At 48.1% G+C, this 23883-nt stretch overlaps 1 protein-coding gene across 2 annotated transcripts in view; it reads right to left on the bottom strand.

Annotated features, from left to right (window-relative positions):
- Nucleotides 1–23883, bottom strand: part of SLC18B1 (solute carrier family 18 member B1) — a 569858-nt gene that overhangs the window by 424591 nt on the left and 121384 nt on the right. For both annotated transcript variants that reach the window (XM_086925400.1, XM_086925401.1), the window contains exon 5: nucleotides 15500–15647. In XM_086925400.1, the coding sequence (XP_086781526.1) occupies nucleotides 15500–15647 (148 nt within the window). The remainder of the gene's footprint in view (nucleotides 1–15499; nucleotides 15648–23883) is intronic.

Raw genomic sequence — 23883 nt, 5'->3', positions numbered from 1 at the left:
TGGAAAGGACTGTATCCTGTGCAGGATGGGGTAATCCTGTAGGACCACAACGTACTCCTTACTTCCTTTTCCCAGTCCTTTCCTGCTCCCATCGCAGATTGTATGGAGCCCATGATGACTAAGTTAAATCTTTTGGCTACGCCATTGCCTGCCGGGTGATATATTGACGGGTGCCTAATCTTGATGCCGTTTCTTCCCTTGTAGTTGTTCCATTTTTCCGACGTGAACTGGGGTCCATTGTCACTCAGAATGGAGAGTGGAATACCTTCCCAAAGGAAGGTGGCGGTAAGGAACTTCAATACCATCTCCGTGTCCATTTTCTCTTGGATGTCTATCTCTGGCCACTTGGAATACCTGTCCATGAGTACCACTACATATTTCGGTACTCCCTGTGCATCCAGCACTGGACCAAGGATGTCTATGGACAACTCTTCCCACGGATTAGATGGGTTGTCGAACTTCCCCAATAAAGGGCGCATCAAATTTTGTGACTCCGCATTTTGGCACTGTTCACATTCACAAACATGCTTTTGAATCAGGCTATCCATTGCCGGCCACCAGTACCTCTGTTTCGCTCTCAGCTTCATTTTCACAATGCCTAGGTGCCCTTCATGTAGGATGGCAAGTAAGTGCGGCACCAAGGAGGTGGGAGGAACTACTTTATCTCCTCTAAATAGGAAGGTCCCCTGGTCTCCGAGGGATAATTCGTCCCGCCTCAAAGAACTTCCTGTGCTCTGCTTTCATGTGTCTCTTTTCCGGCCATCCTTGCAGTATGAAGCGCTTGACTTCCATTATGTCCGAATCGTTCTCTTAGGCTTTCTTCCACTCTTGCCTGCTTAATACTTTTTCATGATCTTCCAGGAACGCGACGCTGACGTCATACTCTTCGGAGCAGTGCGGAGCCTCCTCCATGGCTGAAGGTTGGCTGAGATAGTCGGCTACTTTGATTCTTGTCCCCAGGATGTACTCAACGTCGTACCTGTAGTCCAACAACTTCAGTGTCATCTTAGCAATGCGTGGGGTAGCATTCCCATGTCCACTGGACGTGAGTGTTTTTTTTTTTTTTTTTGAAAACCTTTATTTTAGCATTCAGTAGAAATACAAGCATGGGCCTACAACCGCGGGGGCCGGCCGCTAGTCAAATTAAATCGTCGATATCACAGCTCATCAGCCGACAACCCAAAGGTCCGGCAGCGATTCAGAATAAAACTTGTATTGGAATGCATAACTGGATTGCAGGACAAGACAGAGGTTTCATTTTATATTATATAAGAGAGGATCAGGTGCCATACAGTAGAACAGGAGAATGCGGGGGGCAGGGTAAAAAACAGGATATACATATAATGACCACTATAATGGAGATTTGGCGCCAGAGCATATAGGTCGGTACAAAAGAGCACACAATATACATTTCCATGTTGCGCCAATACTCGAGGCCTGCCCGCCCATAAATCAGGATGTCATAACAGCAAAAGCACGAAATACAAGCATAGTATAAGAATCTGAATGGTTCGTAGCTATACTGACCCTACGAGAAAAGAGAGAAAAAGAGAGAAAGGCCATAGAAAATAAAAAAGGCAAAATAAACCCCCCCTCCAAACCCCCCACCCTGCACCCCTGCAAATGGCTACAGCCTAACCCCACCAGCAGCGTGCCTGTCGCCCCTAATAACTAAAACCCCAAAGGAGGGAAAAGAGAGAACGGAGGAGGGCATATCAATGTGGGCTCCCAGCCCCTTTAGACCCCCCGCCTGAAACAGCCACCCCCTATCACTAACAGACAAACTTATGACAGCAATGTAGAGTAGTTAGAGGGTACCGTGAGACACCGCCCAGCCTCTTAGAGCAAACAGTTGCAGGTCCAACACTTGTAAAAGCCATGCCAACCCATCCCGATCCAGCCAATCTTAACCTTGGCCCTTCCAAACAAAAACACGAACCCCCTCCAGCGAGACACAAAGGTACACAAAGAGGCAATATAGGAGAAAAGAGTCAGCAGAAATCAGCCCATGGCTACCAGCAGGCAGTGAGTCCTCAGGAACTGTAGATGCAGGCGAACTCTCTCGCAGAGATGAACAGTCCCAACGCGTCTTGAACAGAAGTCGTAGCGCCACCAGGAAGGGAGAAGATGACCACAAATTAGATGGAAAGTCACAAACAAAAGTCTCCGGGAGGGGAACGCCTGACGATATCTCCAAAGCCGGTAGTGCTGGAATGTTCAGCAATATCATGACATCCTCGGGAACACTGGCCACCAGGGCACCATCCGATAGTTCCAGTACTCGTTTCCTCACGGGGTTCTTGCACGGAGTCAAAATGGGCGCGTTTGGAATGGCTGCAGAATCCCGTTTCAACAATAACGCCGGACCCGGTTCCACCAGGAGCATTTCAGATAGGCGAGTGTCCAATTTGCTCATCAAAGTATCAACATGTGAGCGGAATGCCCAAAGTTCTGCCAGTATTGACCTCAGCGATGGCTCATGCGACGTTCGGTCCATATTCTCGTGCTCGATAGCAATCTCTATCACCTCCCCGGGAAAGCCCGGCATCCTCGGGGGGGGGGGTGGACAGACAGGATCTTGAACGTGCAGGTGCGAAGGGCGACCAGTCTTTGTTCGCAACCACGGTCCACCCAGTTAAGGCCGCAGGCCGGTAACCCCGAACCACCGAGCCCCGGAGGGAGCAAACCGGGTCTGCGGGACGGGTGCCCCCACCCGCAGCCAGCAGCACGCAGACTCACTCTTCCATCGATGCTGAGCAATGAGAACGATCGCAACCAAATTCGGGCTGAAACAAAGCATCCACTCCGGTCGACCGGGCCAGCTTGAGTCTCCTGGCCGATGTTGCTGCACTACAGCCCGGCTGTGAAAGTACTCCAGGCCCCGGCTTCACCGCTGGAGCAGGCCGCAAACTTAAACTCGATGTAACTCCGTCAAACAAGCCGATAAAGGTTTCCGGATTTCACCATCGGAGTGCGGGACAGTTCATGCACACAGAGGCTAGGCGTTAAATCAGGATATCTTGCAGGATATCGCGGCGGGTTACGAAGGTCGACGGAGCCGGGAGCCAAGCAGCCATCTTGCTTGCTGACGTAGCTCCTCCCCCTCCGGAAGTGAGTGCTTTGACTAGTTGCTTATGGTCTGTCTTGAGCCTGAATCTCGTGCCCCATAGGATTTGGCAGAACTTCCCCATGGCCCAGACTGCAGCTAACATCTCTTTTTCTATTACACTGAACTTCTGCTCCGTGGGTGACAGTGACCTGGATGTGAAACTGATGGTGGCCATTTCCCCGTTCTTCCTCTCCTGCATTAGGACTGCTCCCAGTCCTTTTTCACTTGCGTCTGTTGTTAGTATAGATTTCCCTTGCTGATCGAACCCCTGTAGAGGGACTGCCTTGCTAATGTCCTCCTTGATCCTCTGAAACTCTCCTTGTGTCTGTTCCGTCCACCCGAAGGATGTTTTGTCTCATAGAATTTGGCGCAAGTGGTGTGTCTTGGTGGCGAAGTGCTGCACAAATTTACTATAAAATTCGTCCATCCCTAAGATCGATCTTACTTCTTCCTTGCTTTTCGGAGGAGGTGCCTCAAATATGGCTTTGACGTTGGCGTGTTTGGGCGTGATGCCGTGATCACTGATCTCATGTGGTGACAGACAACATTCCAAATCGACACTTCTCCCATTCTGCCGTGAACCCATTTCGTTCCAAGACATGCAATAAATTGGACAGCTTTCTGTCGTGGTCTGCTTGATCCTTGCCTATCACCAAGATGTCATCTTGGAAGCACTGTACTCCATCCACGTTCTTGAACAGTTTGTGCATAATCTTCTTGAATACGGGTGCCGCCGATGCCAATCCAAACAGCATCCAGTGGAACTGGTAGCATCCAAACGGCCTTATGAAAATGTCAGCTTGCGGCACGTGTGGTGTAGAGCTATTTGATGGTATGCTGAGGTGAGGTCGATGGTTGAAAACCATCTCACTCTCTTCGTTTTTGCCAGCATTTTGTCTATTCTTGGTAGCGGTAACTTTTCAACTATTATGTTCTTATTCAATTCCCTCAAGTCTACGCACAGGCGGACTTCGCCATTGGGTTCCATTGCCACCACCAGCGGGGACAGCCACTCAGCACTATTTATCAGCTCAATGATGCCATTGTCTTCCAGCCTCTGTAATTCCTGTTGCACCACCTCTCTGATTGCCAACAGTGTATGTCTCAATTTTTGGCGCACCGGTTTGTCATCTGCCTTGAGGTCAATCTTGTGCGTAAATTTTGTCAATTTTCCAACTCTGCCACCGAACACTGTGGGAAAGTCTTCCTTCATTCTGGTGACGCCAGGCTGTTGTTCCGGGCTGGTCATCAGAACTTGTGTAGTGCCACCCGGGTTCAGCTGTATGCCTAGGTCGCTTTTGTCTACCCATCCTAGAACTGAAGGACCTTTTTCAGCCACGTATAGCTTGCATTCTGCACTGCAATCTTTAAATTCAAATTTCAGGACTCGATAGCCGACCATAGGAATGGGCTCTCCAGTGAATGTGACTGGTCGAATATCTGAAGGTTTCAGGTGAGGTCCTAGGCGGTGTTTGAAGCATTCATCCCACACCTTATGTTGTATTATTGTATACAGGGACCCTGAATCCGCCACCATCTTAGTTGGTACTCCACCTATGACTAGGTCACATTGTGGTTTCTTGGAGCGGGTGCAGTTGATGCCCAGTATGTATTCTTCTATGCACAACACATTATCCTCTTCTTCTTCGCCATCTCCTTCCGCTCCTGACTCCTGTGCTACGTACTTGACTGTCGGTCTCTTCTGCTTGCGGCGACATACTTTCTCAAAGTGCCCCACAATTCCACAGAACATGCATTTGGCGCGGAAGGCCGGGCAGCGTTTGTTGTAGGCCGTGGGGGATGGGCTGCCGCACCTATAGCACACATTCTTGCTCTCATTTGTGGGTTTCTTCACCTGTGCGGGTCTGGGTGTCCACTTGGCTTGTGTCTTCACGTCCCCAGCTGCTGCTTTGCCCCTCTCTGGTGGTCTGCTTTTGAAACCCTGTTAACCATGGGCCTCGAGGAAATTTCCCTTTTTGCAGCATCTGCACCCTTTTGGATAGTTCTGCTTTCTTTACCATGGCTAGGACTTCCTTCAGGTTCGCATCACCATTTACCCACAGTTTGTGTAAGATAGCCATGTTTGTGGTGTGCATGACTATTTGGTCTTTGATTAATTCATCGTGTAAGGTGCCAAACTTACACGTGACTGCTAATTTCTTTACTGCTGCTACGTATTCATCTATGGACTCTCCCACTGCTTGTTTTCTCTGTTGGAAGTTGTACCTGTCTATGGATGGATGTGCACACCGCCGGTCTATAGTGGTTGTTCAGATCGTCGATCGCGTGTTGGAACACGTCGTCATCTGCTGCTTTTCGCAGTGTGGGGACTAGATTCGGGAAAACTCTGATGCCTTCCAGGCCTAGGTTATGGAGTAATATTCTCTTCCTTCTCTTGCTGGGAAATGCCTCCCCATTCTCATCCTCTAGAGCCTCCAGATAGTTCATAAAGTATTCCCTCCAGTCCTCCCACTTAATCGAGGGATCCCCTGATTTGGGAAGGAATGGGACTGGTGTTGTGAGCGAGGATGCCTGGGCGCACATTTCTACTCGTCTCTCTGGTAGTTCTTCTTCCCCTCTGGGACTGGCTAGTGCTGGTGTGTGGGGCTCTGTTGAGGCACAGAATTGCCTCCCTCGCTGTGCGGTGCATGCTCCGCCAGGGCCTTGGGCAGACAGGCTGTATTCTTCAAGCCTGGTGGTGCTGTACCGGACGGGTGGCTCGCCCCCCAGCTTCTCTCCCTTAGTGCGGTTGTTGTACTCACTGTGGGTGGATTCCCCACTTCTCAGCGTGCCTTCGAGATCTGTGGGCTGTGCGTTGTCTTGGTGGTTGGTTGAGACCTCTGTCTCTGCTCACACAGTAGGGTAGGTATGTCCACTGCCTCATGTTCAAGACTGTATTCGCCCATCTGGGGGCAGCTCCTGTGTGTGGTGGGCTGCGCTGACTGCTGCGGCACTGTCCTCTGCCGCACTCTCCTATCATGTTGCCTGCTGGTGGCTGGTACTCCCTCGTGGCCAATGTTATGGTGGGTTTCCTGTTGGGCACCGTGGTTCGGCGCCTCGTGGTCTTATGTATCAATTATTCCACCGGTCCCGACCTCGTCCCCAATTGTAATGTTGCTGTTTCCCCCAAATGACTCGCTCGACACAGGTTGCAGGTAAGTAATTACTTTTATTCTAATACTCTCGGAGAGCGCCGGGAAGACGTCCGCGCTCTAATCGGGCTGAGCACTCACTGCTCAAAATGGTGGTTACGCTCTACGTTGCTACGCTGCTGCGTAACGACTACAGCGCAATACTACAATAGCTGGCTAGATTGTTTCACTAGTTTAACATATATGTTTAACAATTGCAGGCTCCTACCATCGCCGTCCACTGGGCCTAAGATCTCCCACCCCATGGTCTTTCAATATTACATGCGCTTATGCATAATATGCACATACATCCCAGGTAGGCATACAATGACATCCTCACTGACATACATACATGCACAATACCCGGCACACAGACAAATACACAGGGACACATATACTCATTCAAAATGAAACTGCAAAGAAAAACATACCTGGGGCAGGCCTCTTCAGCATGAGCTGTCATGCTCTTTCAGCAGGGCCCACGATTTCCGAATCGAGTGACTCCAGTAAGCAGCCCATTAGAGCTAGGTCCAAGAGCTTCTACCCAATCAGAAGCTGGGATAGGGTTAGAGGTAAACTCCTTTTCTCTATTCCAACTTCTGAGAGGGTAAAAGGGCACAGGATTGACAAGCCCTGAAGCTCTATTTTCTGAGGTGCTGCACAGTGTGGCCCTAGTGCAGCATGTCAAATATCTACAGTGACTGTGTGAGGCCGAGCTGCAAAAGCCCCCGCCCTGAGACATTATAAGGCAATGGCAAAGTGGGCTCTGGCCCAGGGCCCCAGCCTTTCAGGGGACCCTCTGATAGAGCCAGTTATGTTCAGCAGAGAGTCTGCCCTGATGACCGTGATCATTTTTATACAGATTGATGTAGATAGCGTTTTTCTATCATTGTTTTAATGTGTGAGAGTCTATAACATACATTTTGCAGACAAAATGTGTTTCAAGCATCATCCATATAAAACGTTTTTTTAGATCAATACAGGACCTCGCATATGAGAAATGGGAGGGTTTGACAGAGATTATTTGCAGTGATATTAGCAAGCTGCTGCAGTGTTACAGTAGTGAAAACACACATCACTATCCCTGAATATCAGATCTACATACATTTGGAATTTGACCAAAGAAGGCTTGAAAGAGCTGAAACTGGGTCAAAGAATCAAAGCTGTTCCAAACAGGGCCCCCAAAATAAATTTCTTCGAGGGCCCCCAAAATCCATAAACCGTCCCTGCTAGCCCCGCCTGACACGTGCAATACTAATGAAACACTATTCTGCTGCCACGTGGACAGTAAAGCTTTTTATATGCAAACAAACAATCTTTTTTTTACATCTTTATTGGCATTTTGCATCATGATAACAAACATCAAGCATGTCAATGTCGAGCTAGACACCCATCCCCCCGCCCCCATCAACTTTTCCCTTCGTTAGATCAAAAATATAGTCCACAGAGTCCAATGGTTCAGTTAAGTCTTCAGCCCAAATCCATCTACAGATCAGCCTCAGTCCCCTCATCTAGTTCTGCCCCTTAGGAGTGTAGGAGCTCACGACCCCTTAAAACTCATAATATTCCATCTAGCCCATGATAGCGCCTCCATTTACCCCATACCCTGCCAAATTTCTTGGGGCAACCCCTCACCTTATACGTAACTCTCTCGGCAGCCATGTATAGGTCCATCCCCCTCCTCCACTCTTCTATTTGTGGTGTGTCTGGTGCCCCCCTCTTCCGGGCCACATCTCTCTTGGACACCACTAAGGCCAGCACCAGGAAGATCAGCAGCAGTTGAGCCAGATCCACATCGTTTGTCATTCCCAGTAGGGTCAGTTTGGGATCTAAGGGTATGGTGGTCTCTAGCACCTCTCCCAGCTCTGTCAGGACCGCCCCCCAGAAGAGTTGAATATTCGGGCATGTCCAGAGTGTATGATAGAAATTCCCTAAAGCAGTGCCATACCTCAGACAGCCCGGGTCAGTTATTCTCCCAATCTTGTGCAGGCGTGCTCTATCAAAATAGGTCCTATGAAGGACATTAAATTGGATCAACCTTAGGTGCGATTTAACCGATACCTCCCTGGGATGCATGAGGACTGTGCCCCAGTCCACTTCGTCCATTTCACCTACTTCTCGCTCCCATGTACTCCTTAGGTTCCCCAGTCTATCTGGCCTGTTATTCATTATTGTTTTGTATGTAACCGACACTGCCTTGCCGACTATCCTTTCCTGCAGAAGGCGACCCTCCAGGGGAGCATATTCTGGGAGCGCCTCTGTCAATGCCCCACCTGCCCTCCACACGTGTCTGAATTGCATGTATTTAAAGTATTGTGTGTGGTGGAGTCCATATTCCTTGCGCAGTGAGGGAAACAACTGTAGCATTCCATTTTTCATTACATCTCCCAGGCCTATATCATCCCAACCTCGAAATCCCTTTAATTTATTAAGTTCCTGCAGCCAGGCGCATTTCCACAGTGGGGTTTGTTTTGTTAATTTACGTTCCCACCCTATCGCTCTCGTCGCCCTCATCCATATCCCTACGGTAAGCCTCGTTGCAGGCAGTAGTCTAGCCCTACCCTTGCCTCCGTATAGATAATGCAAGTATGTGTGTGTATCCAAAGTGTGTCTTTCTAATGCAAAGGTGGGGTGGGTGGCCGGGGCGTGCATCCATTCATTAATGACTACCAGGTGTTCTGCCCAGTAATAGGCCTCTAAGTCGGGTAGGGAGATCCCCCCATTATATTGGGGCCTTTGCAAAGTCGAGAGCCCCACCCTAGGCTGCTTCCCCATCCAGAGAAAAGTTTGAAGTTCCGCATAAATAGCCCTGAACACCCGGCCCTGTAAGGGAGAGTATTCATTCTGGAATGCATATAGAAACCTGGGCAGCGTAATCATTTTAAACATTGCCGCCTGACCGAGGAGTGTCAGGGAAAGCAGTTTCCATCATGCTGCACCGTCAGTAAAGTTGCGTAGTATGCGGCGAATGTTCCTTTCAAAGGAGAACGCCCTATCAGTCGGAATGAATACCCCGAGATAGGTAAACCACTCCGTTGTCTTTACCAGACGTTCTAGAAGCACGGGCCCCCCTTCCCGTCTTCGGGGATCATACAAGATGGACTTATGCCAGTTGATCGGGTAGCCCGCATGAGAACCATACCGCTCTAGTTCTGAGAACAGCGCAGGTATGGTAGTCTCCGGTTCTGTAACATACAGCAGGAGGTCGTCAGCATATAGGGAAAGCTTCCCTGTAGACGTGTCTGACGATCGCACGCTGAACCCCCTAATGCTCTCGTTCTGTCGGATTGCACATGCCATGACCTCTATGGAAAAGGCGAACAGTAGTGGGGACAGAGGGGCACACCTGTCTGTTACCGCGACATATAGGAAAGTCCCTTGAAAACTTGTCATTGACTCAGACTCTCGCCCTGGGATCAGTATATAAGAGGCCTACCATCTTTCTAAATTTGGCTCCAAAACCGAAGCGGTCTAGCACCCCCTCCAAAAAGGGCCAGTGAACCGCGTCAAATGCCTTCTCGGCATCGAGAGAGAAGAACCAATGCGGACCCCCTCTGTTGCATACCTTCATTAGCCAGTTATGGGTTCTCCTCAGATTATATCTAGTCGCCCTCTCGGGAAGGGATCCCGTCTGTTCCAAATGGACCAGTCCTGTAATCACCCGCCGAAGGCGGATGGCCAATATCGTTGAATAGAGTTTTGCCTCCACATTGAGGAGGGAAATGGAGCGATAGGATGAGCATTCATCTAGCGGCTTGCCTTCTTTAAAGATCGGGATAATCGTAGCCTGGCGGAGGTCTAGCGGGAATGTTCCCTCCGACTCAGCATCCACAACCAGGCCCAATAAATGACGGGTCAATAAATCCGCCATTTTCTTAAAGAATTTCGCCGGGAAGCCATTAGGGCCGGACGCCTTACCCACCCTGAGTTTAGCCAGTGCCACTCTGAGTTCCTCCGTTGTTAAGTTTGTCTCCAAATCCTGTCTATCTGCCTCATCTAGGGCTGGGAGATCTATAAGCACCATGTATTGCAGGGCGTCTTCCTTCGTCCCCAGTGCCCTCGCCTCATAAAAGGCCCCATAGTAGTCTGCAAAAGCATTAGCTATCTGGTCATCCGTTTGGGCCCAGTTTCCCCCACCATCTCTCATCCTCTCCACCCACCGTGCATCTCTCTCTTTCTTGCTCAGCCATGCCAAAAGCCTCCTGGGCTTATCCCCCACATCGTATAGTCTGTGTAGGGTCGCCAGAGCCTGTGCTTTCGCCTCACTTGTTACTAAATGTTTATACTGGACCCGTACGTCCGACAGTTGGCGATGAATTCCAAGATCTCTAGTGGTCAGGTGCTCCTGCTCTAAAGGCCAGAATCTGGGCCTCTAAGGCTAGTACCTCTGCATGTACTTTTTTCTTATCTTCCGCCAACCGATTATGTGCCCTGTCTCGCATTACCACTTTCAGCGCCTCCCATAATGTCACCCTGGAGGCCACCGTCCCCTAATTTTCTGCTACATAGACCTTCAGGTCAGCCCGCAGGCCTCTTAGTATGTCTGCATTTTGGAGGTCCCAGGCCGTCAATCTCAATACCGCAGGTCGGTTTACTTTCTTTCCTCCCACCTTGAGCAACAGCGGTGAGTGGTCTGAAATACCTCGAGCCCGGTATTCTGCCACGTCACTGGTGCACAGCGCCTGCCTAGCAATAAAGATATAGTCAAGGTGGGAGTATACTTTATGCGCCCCCGAAAAGAAGGAGTATTCCCTACCTTCTGGGTGTAGCCACCTCGAAGTATCCACCAGGCCTACTGTTCCCATAGTGTCTGCCAGCAAAGTCGGACCAGGCGGCCTATCCCTGTCTCCTGTCCTGTCCACCCTCAAGTCCATTACGTCATTGAAGTCCCCTCCCAGGACTTGGATTGTGTCAGACGTGTTGAGGAGTATGTCAACAACCCCCTAAGCGTGGCTGCCTGTAGTTTGGGTGGGGCATATGCTGATATGAACGTTTATTCCTTCCCACGTATGTCCCCTGCAGGTCTATCCAGGTCTGCGCTATATGCCACTACTCTGTATCGCCCTCTCGCCAGGAAGGCGCAGTTTGTACCTACCCTTTAGATGTGTTTCTTGCAGCAGTACAACCTTTGCCCCAGTTCTCTTCACATAATTATTCACCAATCCTCGTTTGACCTTACAGCCCAGGCCATTAACATTCCAGGTGAGTACCCGGAGCTCCTCTAAAGACCCATTTTCCCCCATTGGGCTATCTCTCCTCATGTCATGCATTACGGGATAATCGCGACCATTGTCTCGCATGTAGGGCTGTCAGGTTGTGTGCGTGTATGCTCATCATGCCATGCTTAACGAATCTCCTTTCCCCAACACCCCCCCTCCCCCATCCCCCCCACCAAAACCCCCCTGAACCCCCAACCATAAGACTGTGGAAACCCCCCTCGCCTCCCCCCACCCCACCTCCCCTCCCCTCCAGCCCCTTCTTCGCTTCCAACATCGTCAGGGACTATTAGGTAGAGAAGGTCTATCGCCCACCCCTACAGATCCCCTAGCACCCCAGCTCTCCAACAGTAGTCCAAGCGCAAACAAAACTCCCTTCCACCTGAGTTACGTGTAGGGAAACAATACACATCAAACAACGTGAAATATGAAAGTTTGTAGGGTGCGTATCAACTTGCGTGCACTCCAGCCGACCCATACATTTCTCGTCCACAATGTCCCTTAATCACGAATGTGAGTCCTGGACCGCGTCCTGCGAGACTGTGTTCTCCCCGGGTGCGTCTTGTTCCATTTCTCGTATCACTGCCACCAGCGGGTGCAAAGACTGCGTTTCATTGTCCTCTTCCACAGACTCGTTTCCGATCCTTTCTTCCTCTTTTCAGAGTGTGTGGTCCTCTCCAAGCAGCGAAACTTGGACCCCGCATCGTCCCTGATCTCCTGGGAGGCCGACCGCCGTTGTTGGCTGGTGTTCTGGGTCAACTGTGGATACGGGGTCGTCGTCAACCTCTTGCGTGCCCTCGAGCCTCTTGACCTCTGAGTCTTCGGGAATCCCCAAGAGGCCTCCATGGGTCGTGGTCCGCCCTGCGATTCTCGTCTCTCTCCCCCCCCGTTACGCATCTCGGAGGCCTCTCCTCCAGCCACTGCCACGCGTCATCAGGGTGTGTGAAAAAATGTGTCTTGTCCCGGTAGATGACCTTTAACTTTTCAGGGAAGAGCAGCATGTATTGTATTTTTAAGTCCCTCAGTTTTGCCTTCACTGAGTCAAAGGAGCGTCTCTGTTTCTGGACTTCTTGACTGTAGTCCGGGAAGATCATGATTACCGCATTTTCAAAGCATATTTCACCCATTTTTCGTGCTTTCCTCAGAATGAGGTCACAGTCTGCGAAGTTCAGGAAGCGGGCAATTATCGGTCGGGGTCTAGCCCCCTCCGGGGGCTTTGCCAGCAGCGCCCTGTGAGCCCTCTCCACAATAAAGCAGTTGGAGAAGCGCGCCGTCGGGAAGGTCTTTTGCAGCCATGAATGGAGGAAGACCGTTGGTCTCCTCAAGTCCTTCCCTAAATCCCACAAAACGCAGGTTGTTGCGACGTGCCCTATTTTCTGCGTCATCCACCTTCCATTGGAGTTGTTTATGCGACGCCTGAAGGTCCGCCATGTATTTCCTAAGCGTGGTGAGCGTATCCTCTGCTTCCCCAAGCCTGGTCTCTGCCGTGGTCACCCTATCCGTACGATTGCGGAAATCCTGCCGCAGCAGCATAACTTCCGATCCCACTTAGCCAATCTTGACTTCAAGAGCGGCCCTGGACGCTTTTATGTCATCTCGTGACGCCTGAATGGCGTCCATCAGGAGTGCCGTGTCCGAGCGCAGTCCTTGGGCTTCCGACTCCGTGGCAGGAGGGGCCGTCGCATAACGGTCTAGGGTACCCTGCTTTGGGGCCCGAACGGCCACCTCCCTCTTTCCCATGGCGTGTCCACTCGTCTGCCGTTTGATCTAGGTGTACCGCCAGGCACAGCGCAGGTGACCCACCACCAGACCCCGCGTCCAGAGGGGCTGGTCACAGCAGCGGAGCAGTGCGCTGCCATCCGGTCAATCCCTGCCAGAAAAAGGGGTCCTGTTCCTGTGTCCCTCTTGTCGGTGGGGAAGGGGAGAGGCGGGTGTGACTGGCCTCCCCTGATGGCTCAGCTATCCCCCCGTAGTGGCCAATGCTTGATGGCGGTGTCTAGATATTCTGCTGGTGTGTCCCTGTTGCGCCCGTTGTCAGCAGCCGCCCCCCCCTGTGGTGCCAGGGTTTCGTATAGTGGTGGGGGGAGGGTGTGGGCGTATCTGCTGCGGTCCGGCGGTGTGCCCTCTGGCTCTTGGCCCCCACAGTGGCAGTCACCTCACAGTCTCATCGCCAATCAGGCCCTCCAGGATCAGGCCTCCCTGTATGGGGACTGCCCCGCGGTGCTAGGGCCGGAGGAACAACGCACTGGGGCCCCCACGGGCTGGACCTCACCTCTCGAAGCCTCGCCTCAGCAGTCCCTGGTACTCTGGTCGTCTGGCTCTCGCAGAATGGTTGAAAGCGGGCAGGCGGGCCTCTGAGCCGCGCACCCCCGCAGGCAGCGACACCCCCATCCCGCACCAGGAGCTAGCTCTCAGCAAAGGTCTCCGCTTCGGCCTCAGGGGCCCCACCCGATGGAACGCGGGACAGGAGATGTTGTTCTGGGGGGGACGAGGGTCGGCAGCCAGTTCCATGCTTCCGGCAGACCGCAGCGCCCCCTCGGCGATCCCGCCGGCGTCCCTATCTTGCCGGGCCGATCTCCGTACGCCGGGTCTCAGGGCGCCGCCATCTTGGAAGTCAGGCCGCGTTCACCACGGTCCAGGGCGGCTCATCGTCTCCCTCTCACCTCCGCTGCGTTCAGGTTGCCGGTGGTTCCCCCAGCCTCACGGGACCTATGGCATGTCCCTGATCTCCTCTACGGGGTCTGTGGACGGGTTTTAATGGCGGATTAGGACGAGCTCACTGGAGCTCACGAGAGGCACAACCTATTCGGCCATGTTGCTGGCCACACCCCCAAAAATGATCTTAGATCATTTGTTTTTCATGTAAAAAGCTCTATATAACACTTGAAGCATTTAACTGTATGGGAAGGCAGTGGGTCAATGCCCTGGCGCCTCTACGGAGGAGGCGCTAATAGTGTTCAGGCACAAACCTAAAGAAAAATACTGCATATTCCATTAATAGCACATCGAGCCACCACCCACATCTAGTTCAATAAGAGTTTGACTGAACTCCCCCCGCCCCATCGAGAAGCCAGACTGACCCTTGTTTGGGCAAACGTTACCTCATACAAGAACTGTAAGTGCTGCACCTCAACTATAAGCATGCCTGCTGCAGATATAGCTTTACTGTTTAACCTACACACTACTCATGTTCATAATTGCTGTGTATACTCTGTTGGTTATGAGATCATCTGGACAAAATAGCTGGCATTGATGCTGAAAATGGCTTCCTTTAATCTCCCCAAAGCCGAGCAAATCTTTGTAACCAAGACCATTTAACTAGGACCTAGAAGTAATTAGGGTTTGAAGTGTGCATTAAACAAATACCCACTCAACAGCCTCCTTTTTGATGGCGAAGAGCTAGAGTAAGAATACTGGCCCGATTCACAAAAGTAATCTGCGACAAAATTCTAACTTAACGACTTTCAATATTCACAAAGGGCATTTAGGAGTGGTAAAGTTAGGAATCCTAACTTTACTACTCCTAAATGCCCTTTATGAATACAGAAGGTCGCTAAATTAGGATTTTGTCTCAGTTAAACTTAAGTTTGGTCTTAAGAACACCAAAACTAAGACAAAATCCTAAATTTACGACTTTCGTTATTCAAAAAGGGCATTTAGGAGTAGTAAAGTTAGGATTCCTGACTTTTCTACTCCTAGATACCCTTTGTGAATACCAAAATTAGTAAAGTTAGGATTTTGTCTCAGAGTACTTCTGTGAATCATGCCCACTGTTTTCTTTCTGTTTCTTCTTTAGCCTTCATGACCCTTGGCACCAGACATTGGCAGTATTTAGGATACCAAAGAGTAACTCAGGAGTAACAAGTTCTTCTCCTGGCTGCTGCTAATTTACATCTATGCCACCAATAATATTATCTTAAGGAACTTTACGGTGAAATACATTATACAAAAAATGGATGGTACCATTCAATGCAGTTGCATCCACTGAAAATATTACATTGTTGTTTTAAGTTTCCAGACAATAAAAAAACGAATTAACGTACCATCACTGCGGCGATATTTTTAGGAAATGCCTTTGCTAGAATCGAAAATGTTGCTGTCATGGCAGCTCCAAAGCCAACTGCATCCACCGATCTCACTATAAAGCACAGAACAACGAACAGGGTGCCATCAGCTGCCTTGTCCAACATACTGTGAAGAAATAGTTAAGTGAGTCCTTGTGAAAAAATATGCATGTGGATGAATGAACTGTGCAATGTTTATCTTGAGATATAGCACTACTTGAAAGTATACAGGAAATAAGGTGCACCATGAAAGAATAAATGGCTGCAAATAGTTCAATGACTGGTAGGAAAAAATAAAAAGTTACATACTTTTGGCAGCAATATTTCTGGTGTATATATATATTCTACCTGCAGATAGCTCACCTCATGAAATCTCTCTCCAGCCTTTACAGGGGTCCAAAAACACTTTTACCCAGCAGTGTTTCTCAAGCACTGTCAGTCATGACTCCGCTTCCTATCATTAAAACACTTCAGTATATTACGTGCCAACTAACATGTTGGCATCAGTTCCCAAACTTTTTCCATGCTCCAGAGATGTGTATGGAGACAAACAGAAAGCAACAACAGTAACAAATACAGGACATAACATGTTTCCATACCTTGGGATCTTATTACTCACAGCACCAACTCCTCAGGGAAGAATGGCTGGCAGTGAGCAATCAGAGGGAAGAATATTTATCCACCTGAAAATCGTGACCAAAGTTAAGGGACTTTTTCTGGTAGATAAATCTTCATGCAGTTTCCTCAACTTATGAATCCCAAATCAGTACTTTCCTGTTAGATGCTGGTTAACTAAGGAAGTCTTGCAGAGCAGCGGAGCTAAAGTCTGCTTCACTGCATGCCTGGGTCACAAGTGCTTGCCAAAAGTATGGAAAGATGACAAGGTATTTCACAGCAAGTGTCTGCAATGGGGACAACCCTGGAGAGAGCCATGGAGGCAGCCATATTTTTAGTGGAGTGGACTTAAGTGCCCTCTGGAGGGTCTAGGTTGGTCAGTGCACAGAAAATCTTGATACTTTGTGAAATGATGCATTTGTTCACTGCCTTGCCCTTCTTAGCTCTAGTAAAGCCCTCAAATAGCTGATCACCCACTCTGTCACCATGAGTGTGGTCTATGAAGTAAGACACTTCAGGGAATATTTACAAAAAGTGACATTCCCGTGGCGATTTGTTCTTCACTTTATTTACAAAGCACCCTTTCACGCTGCACTTAGCATGAAAGGGGAGATGCAATGGGTTTTGGGCGTTCCACTGCAACACCCATTGATTTTGATGCTGCTCCTATTTACAAAGGTTATATACCACACAGGGTAGACCCTGTATTGCTCCGCTAGAAAGCGTCAATGAATGTGTACACAAAAAGAGAACTAGCTGAACATTTGGGTGCTGTCCTTAGTATGACAGACTCGAACCAAAATAATTATTCCTTTGATCCAATTATTTAATCATTTCAATTTTTTGAAACAACAATTTTTGTTTAATTCACAAAAAGTACTTCAATGAAAGACAAAGGACGACACTTCACAATTTACACCGTTTACAAGAACATACATGAATAAAACGCATCACTTAAAACATGAATCATTAGGGCCTATTTATAAAGGTGGCGTAAATAGGAGGCAGTTCCAAAATTAAGACTTCAACCCCTACTGCACACAACCTTTGCACAATGCAGTGTTCTTAAAGGACAGCCTACTCCTTCTAGACACCAAGTCATTTTAGGAGGCCACATCCCTACTGGTCACAGCTTTTACATTCTGGGCAGCTGTTTGTGGAGGAGCCAGTTCCTCAAGAGCCTGAAACCATATTAGATAACCAAGCCCCTATTACCCACACCCTTCTTCCTGTGCACAGCTTTGCACAGAGAATGCACTCCCTCTACACACCTGATCCCAATTAGGTGGCCAACCTATAATACATACAGCCTTTGCCCTGTGCACAGGTGGTCACATAGAGGCCATTCCCTGCAGACATTCATGCCTCATTATGTGATCAAGTCACTATGAGACATTGCCTTTACATTATACAGAAATCTTCAAGAAGATATAGTCTCTCCAGAAACAGAAGCAACATTAGATGGCCAAGATCCTACTACTTAGTGTTAGCTCTCTACAGAGCTCTTCAGGGAGAGCCCTCTCTCTCTAGCCTCATGAGCCCCATTTGGTGGCAAAGGCCATACTGTAAACACCTGTTATCCTGGACAAATGCCTTCAAAGAAAATCCTCTCCCTTTAGACATCCAAGACTGATTAGGTGGCAAAGCCTGTACTATGCACAGCCTTAACTTCATCTACAGCTCTTCAGAGAGACACCAGTCTCACCAGAAACCCAATTCCCATCAGCTGGCCAAACATCTACTACATGAAACGTTTGCCCTGTGCACACCCCTTTATCAGGAGACCAGTCTGCTGAGACATCCAAGCCCCATTTGGTAGCCAGGCTTCCTCTACAACAGTCTTCAACTGTGTACAGCTTGTCAGTAAAAGCCCACTTCCTCTAGGTATTCAAACCCCACTAAGCAGCCAAGATACCAGTACACACAGCCTTCACTTTATTTACAGCTTTTCAGTGAGAGATCAGACTCTCCTGACACCCAAGCTCCTTCAGGCGGCCAACATGTTCACGCTGTACTCTGCTGTTCACAGAGATCCTGCTCCCCTTACACACTCAAGCCTCATGAAATGGCCAATCCTCTACTATACACAGTTTACAGTTTTCACCTTGCACACTTTTTTTCTACAGCTACAATCGTTTCTTTGTTGTGGTTAGAATAGTTTTTGTACAAGAAGGAGTCCCTTCCTGCACTAAAACTTTCAAATAAAGCTATTTCCTCTATGTTTATGTACTGTAAAATGTAGCACACATGCAAAGGGGAATAAAACAAAGAGAAATACAAACGTTTCTCTTTGATATGCAAATCTCAGGGAGGTACAGCATTTTTGCACTAATCCATGTCTACAAGTTATTGTAGATATAGACTTGCATCAAAATGCAAGGCTGAATACATTGGAATGCCAATGAAGTTCATTGGGTGGAGATGCACACCTCGTAATCTCTATTTAAATCCTTGTTTTAAACCTTTCCTTTCACCATGTAAATTTTGACGGCGTGCAATACCTGCTTCGCGCTTCGTCTCATTGCGCTGCAATATTTACAAATCCACGAAGGAACCCTTTTACTGATTCCACCAGGCTGCACAGCCCTGATTTGGTTTGAATCCAATGAATCAAATTCATTCTTTACTCTCATTTCTTCTTCTTTTTAAGGTTTATTTTAATACACTCTTGACTTATGTTTAATTCATTTTACTCAATCTTCGTCTTGACTCTGATATTTCACAAAAGCACAGGAGTCCAAAGTGGGTTTCTCATACCACGACATTTAATATATAAGCCTAATGCATTTCGGGAAGTACTTTCCCTTCTTCAGAGGCGTCTGTAAATGCGAATAAAAGTTTTAGCCCTTTGCATTAATTCTATACAACATTTTCTTTACATTAAAAACAACAAAAAAACTCATCAGTTAAAAAGTCTCAATCTTGTGTTCGTCAAATTCTCCGAACCATGTGCACAATAAATAAACACGAGTTTAAAAGTCACCAACAAAGTTCATCCCCATTTACTTCCTCTCCTTAATCGTGTAAATAAAATCCAATGTTTCATCCACTAATCAATCCTGTTTTACTATCTGCTAAATGAAACTGCAAGCTTTTACTTTGGATACAAGTGGAAATGTAAACAGCTTAATGCTCACCGTGATCTGTCATTTCACCCCGATCTTTTAAAATAAAATGTTCCATCCTTTCATTTCCTGACGGAAAAAACGCTTGTCATCCGTTTCTGTGCGAAGTTAAGTCTATAAATGTAAGACATTAACAAGCCCATTGTTAATGTCAGCTTAAAACCTTGGGGAACACAGGTGCTGATTATTATTTGATGATGTTGAATATGGGCGGGAACACACATAAGAGCGCTCTTACATTTATAGACTTAACTTCTCCTAGAAGATGAAATGTATATCCAACATATGACGCGGTGGATTGAAGAATATTTGGCAATAAATAGGGGTACTACAGCAGAGGGTATGGTCTGGGATAGTTTCAAGGCCGGGGTTCGAGGGGAGACCCTGAGCTACAGTGTAAATAAAAGGAAGCAGGAGCAACACATAAATCAAATACTAAGAAGACAGATACTTCTAGCCGAGGAAGAATTGAGTGAATGTGCAGCAAATACACCAACTGGTAATTTATTGGAGCTTGCTATGATTAAATTAGCAAAGATAATTAATTTAATTTAAAAATATTTATAGAGCGCGGCTGTCACCTGGCAGGTATCCTGGCGCTGGTAGCTACTCCTGGGTTTATAGAACGGGGGGGTGAACTATGGCTGGCGGGCTTAGAGGGGTGGAGGAAAAAGCCAAGTTTTGATTGGTTTCCTGAAGGGTAGGAGATGAGGGATTTGGCGAATATCGGCAGGCAGACTGTTCCACAGCTTGCTGCAGCCACTCTGAACGATCTACCCCCGGTCCTGGCCTTCTTACATCTGGGTACTTTCACAAGGCAGGCGGTTGTAGACCTAAGTGTTCTGGTGGGGATGTACCACGAGAACAGACGTTGAAGAGGTCTGGGTCCTGCACTGTGTAGTGCCTTAAAGACCAAGCAAAGGGCTTTGAAGGCAATGCGTTGCTTCAAAGGCAGCCAGTGCAGCACGGCCAAGGCAGCGGTGGCAGAAGATCTCCTGGTCCAACCAAGAGCCAGTTTGGCTGCTGCCGACTGAACTCGTTGGAGTCTGTCCAGCAGTGTCGCCGGGGATTCAAACAGAAGGGCATTACAGTAGTCAAGGCGACTAAGAATCGTACACCTGACTATCAATGCTCGGGCAGAGGGTGGTAGTAGAGGCAGGACTTTGCGCAGTGAGCGCATAAGGGCTGAGCAGGTGGTGACTGTTCTTGAGACCTGCGTTTCCATGCTCAGTTGGTGATTTAGCATGACGCCCAAATTGCGAATACTGGTAACAGGTGGCGGGTTGTTAGAGTTTTCCGGGGGCCAGAACTCAGCAGGCAGAGGGCGGGGTATGCGGCTCGCGGGACAGAACAGAACCTCGGTTTTCGAGGAGTTGAACTGGAGGGAGTTCCGGTGCAACCAGCCTGCGGTGTCTCTTAGACAGTTATGGAAGGCTTCTAAAGGGATGGAATCTTCGCCCTCCCAAGAGAAAAGGAGCTGGGTATCGTCCGCATAGTTTACTGTGGTCATATTGTGTGATTTGATTAAAGTGACCAGTGGTTTCAAGTAAACATTAAAAAGAATCGGACTAATGGAGGAGCCCTGAGGAACACCGTGAGGGACAGGGGAGAAGACTGATTGGAAAGGGGGAAGGGATACAGCCTGTTTTCTGTCACAGAGATATGAATGAAACCAGAGCAGTGCCGTGCCGTCGATCCCTGCCTCTCTCAACCTCTCAAGCAAGGTCCCATGATTGACAGTATCGAATGCGGCAGACAGGTCTAATAGAATCAAGGCCACGGCTTGGCCCCTGTCTGCACGCATTCGAAGCTCCTCCATGGCAGTGAGCACAGCAGTTTCAGTGCCATGGGCTGGGCGAAAACCAAATTGGAATTCATCCAAAACGTGGTGCTGCTCGAGGTGGGTTGAGAGGCAGTTGCTGACCCAACGTTCAAGCACCTTCACCGGGAATGGCAGAAGTGATATGGGGCGGAAGTTGGACAAGCATTCTGGATTCAGTGTGGGTTTCTTTAGTAGCGGGGTGATGAGCGCTTGCTTCCAGGGGATGGGGACGAGACCACAGCTGAGAGATTGATTGCAAATCATCCGGAGAGTGTGAAATAGTTCGTGCCCACATGCTTTCCAGATTTTCAGAGGCAGGGGGTCAAGGGGAGATCCTGAGGTGATGCCCAGTGCCACTATAAGAATGGAGGTAGAGGAATATATAGCATCCAAGGCAGCAAATATGTATGTGGCAAACAGGGAGAAGTGTTATGAGGCTACTGAAAGGGTAGGGCGAACGTTAGCAGTGCGAGCAAGGCAAAAAGTAGCGGTAGGGGAAGTAAGGGCGATTAAAGACAGCTCCAGGAAGGTGGTGACAGAAACGCAGGAGATCAGAGAAGCCTTTAGACAATTTTATATGAAGCTATATGAAGAGCAGCAAGGGAAGGATCTAGGGGAAATAGCAGCATACTTGAATGACACTTCAAGGGTGGAGCTAGAAGACCAAAAAAGATGGAGATTAGATACTCCACTAGATCTGCAGGAGGTTGAAACGGCTCTCATGAGTCTCCCTTCTGGGAAAGCAACCGGACCAGATCAGATACCACTAGAGTTTTTTAAGGTATTCTGGAAAGTATTGGGGAAGGATGTGGTGGATACTATGCAACAGGCGCAGACGGGGGTATCGGTACCGGGCTCATGGTCTGGTGCGGAAACTGTAGTTATTTTAAAGAAAGGAAAATCATCTATGGACCCTGGGTCCTGCAGACCAATAACTCTCATGAATGCCGATACAAAGGTCTTTTCAAAGGCACTAGCAATAAGATTTGCGAGCGTTATAACACCACTAGTCACTACTAATCAACATGGATTCATACCAGGGCGTGGAACCACCCATCATACACGGAAACTCATAACTCTATTTGACAAAATGGAAGTCACAGGGGACCCAATTGTGGCCTTGCTTCTAGACACCGAGAAGGCATTCGATCGGGTCTCCTGGGACTATCTATGGTGTGTTTTAATCAGGGCAGGATTTGGGGAGGGTTTCGTCACTGCAATAAAAGCACTATATAGGGACCCAGTGGCTGCTGTAAGGATAAATTAAGGACTAACTAAATCAGTACACATTAAGAGGAGAACTAGGCAGGGTTGCCCGTGCTCCCCCCTGTTGTTTGCCATGTATTTGGATCCATTGATTCGTAGGATGGAAATGAATGAGAATATAACCCCAGTGAGTACGCATAGGGGGATTGCAAGATACTTGCATATGCCGATGATGTGGCAGTTTTAACACCAGCACCCACGGAGGCTATTAGGCATGTGGAAATGGAGGCAAAGAAATTTGGAAGAGTATCTGGCTATTCCCTAAATACCAACAAGACTCAAATAGTTAAAAATGATAAGGCAGTATGCCAGGATCAACGAGTGGTGCAGACAGGACTGTACCTTGGAATTACAATTACTTCAGAATTGGATAGGGTAGTAGAATTGAATATAGTTCCTATTATAACGACAGTTGGAAGAGATTTAGATAGGCTTCATAACCTCCATCTCTCAATAGTTGGCAGGACAAATATCATAAAGATGCTTCTCCTACCAACATTTTTGTATATATTTAGGGCAATTCCGCTTATGTTTCATAATTCTTGGTTTAAAAAACTAGAAGTTATGATCAATAGGTTTATCTGGTCTAAAGGAAAAACCAGGAGAGCATGAAGATTCATGGCACTCCCAAGAGAACGAGGAGGTTGGGCATTACCGGATTTGAAATCTTATTATTGGGCTGCTGCCTTACAATATATGCTTGGTTTGATAGGTGGAGCGGAGGTGGAGGGGGAGGATTAATTAGGAACATTAGCAATATATGGCCTTCTGATGAAGGAGGAGGTAAATAATATATTTCTTAGATACTTTGATTCAGCCTATTTCAAGAGGACTCGATTTAAGACCATCATGGCAGCATACAATATCTGGAAGGCCTTTAGTAAAAAATATGGCTTGGGGAAAGTCAACAGATATACAAGAACGAGGAATAACCCAGCATTTCCCACTGATATTTTTTCTGATGCAGTTTTTGCAGTATGGGAGAGAAAGGGAATCACGAGGGTTGGAGATTTGATGGATTCCCAGGGTATGATGCAGTTTGCTGAGATTCAGGCAAAATATGGTATAGATACAAGACATTTTTGTAAGTATCTTCAAGTAAGAAGTTTCCTGGCAAATAAAAGGGGGGGCCCTGGAGGATTTGAGAAAAATACCATACTGGAGGTGGTACAGGAGGGGGTCACTTGTACTATTAAGAGGTTCCATTCTGAACTAATAGAAACAAGACAAGATGATATGGATAAGTGGGGGAAAGTTGGACAAGAAAATTGGAGGTAGAAGTGGAATGTTTTAAAATATCATTAGAGCTGGGCCAGAATGTTCTGTGTTCTGCAGCACTACAGGCACAGCACTATAAGACACTTTATCGGCTTTATTATACTCCGGCAAAAATTGCGCAATGGGGGGCGGTTACTGGAATTAATTGCCCAAGATGTGGAAATCTCCAGACTGACATAGTACATATGTTTGCAACTTGTCCGAATTTATCCACAATATTGAAAGAAATAAAAAAATGTGTGCAAGGAGCTTTAAAA

Source organism: Lissotriton vulgaris, chromosome 6 (assembly GCF_964263255.1).
Source record: "Lissotriton vulgaris chromosome 6, aLisVul1.2, whole genome shotgun sequence".
Classification (NCBI taxonomy): domain Eukaryota; kingdom Metazoa; phylum Chordata; class Amphibia; order Caudata; family Salamandridae; genus Lissotriton; species Lissotriton vulgaris.
The sequence above is the reverse complement of the archived record's forward strand: the minus strand, read 5'-3'. Positions and strand labels throughout refer to the sequence as shown.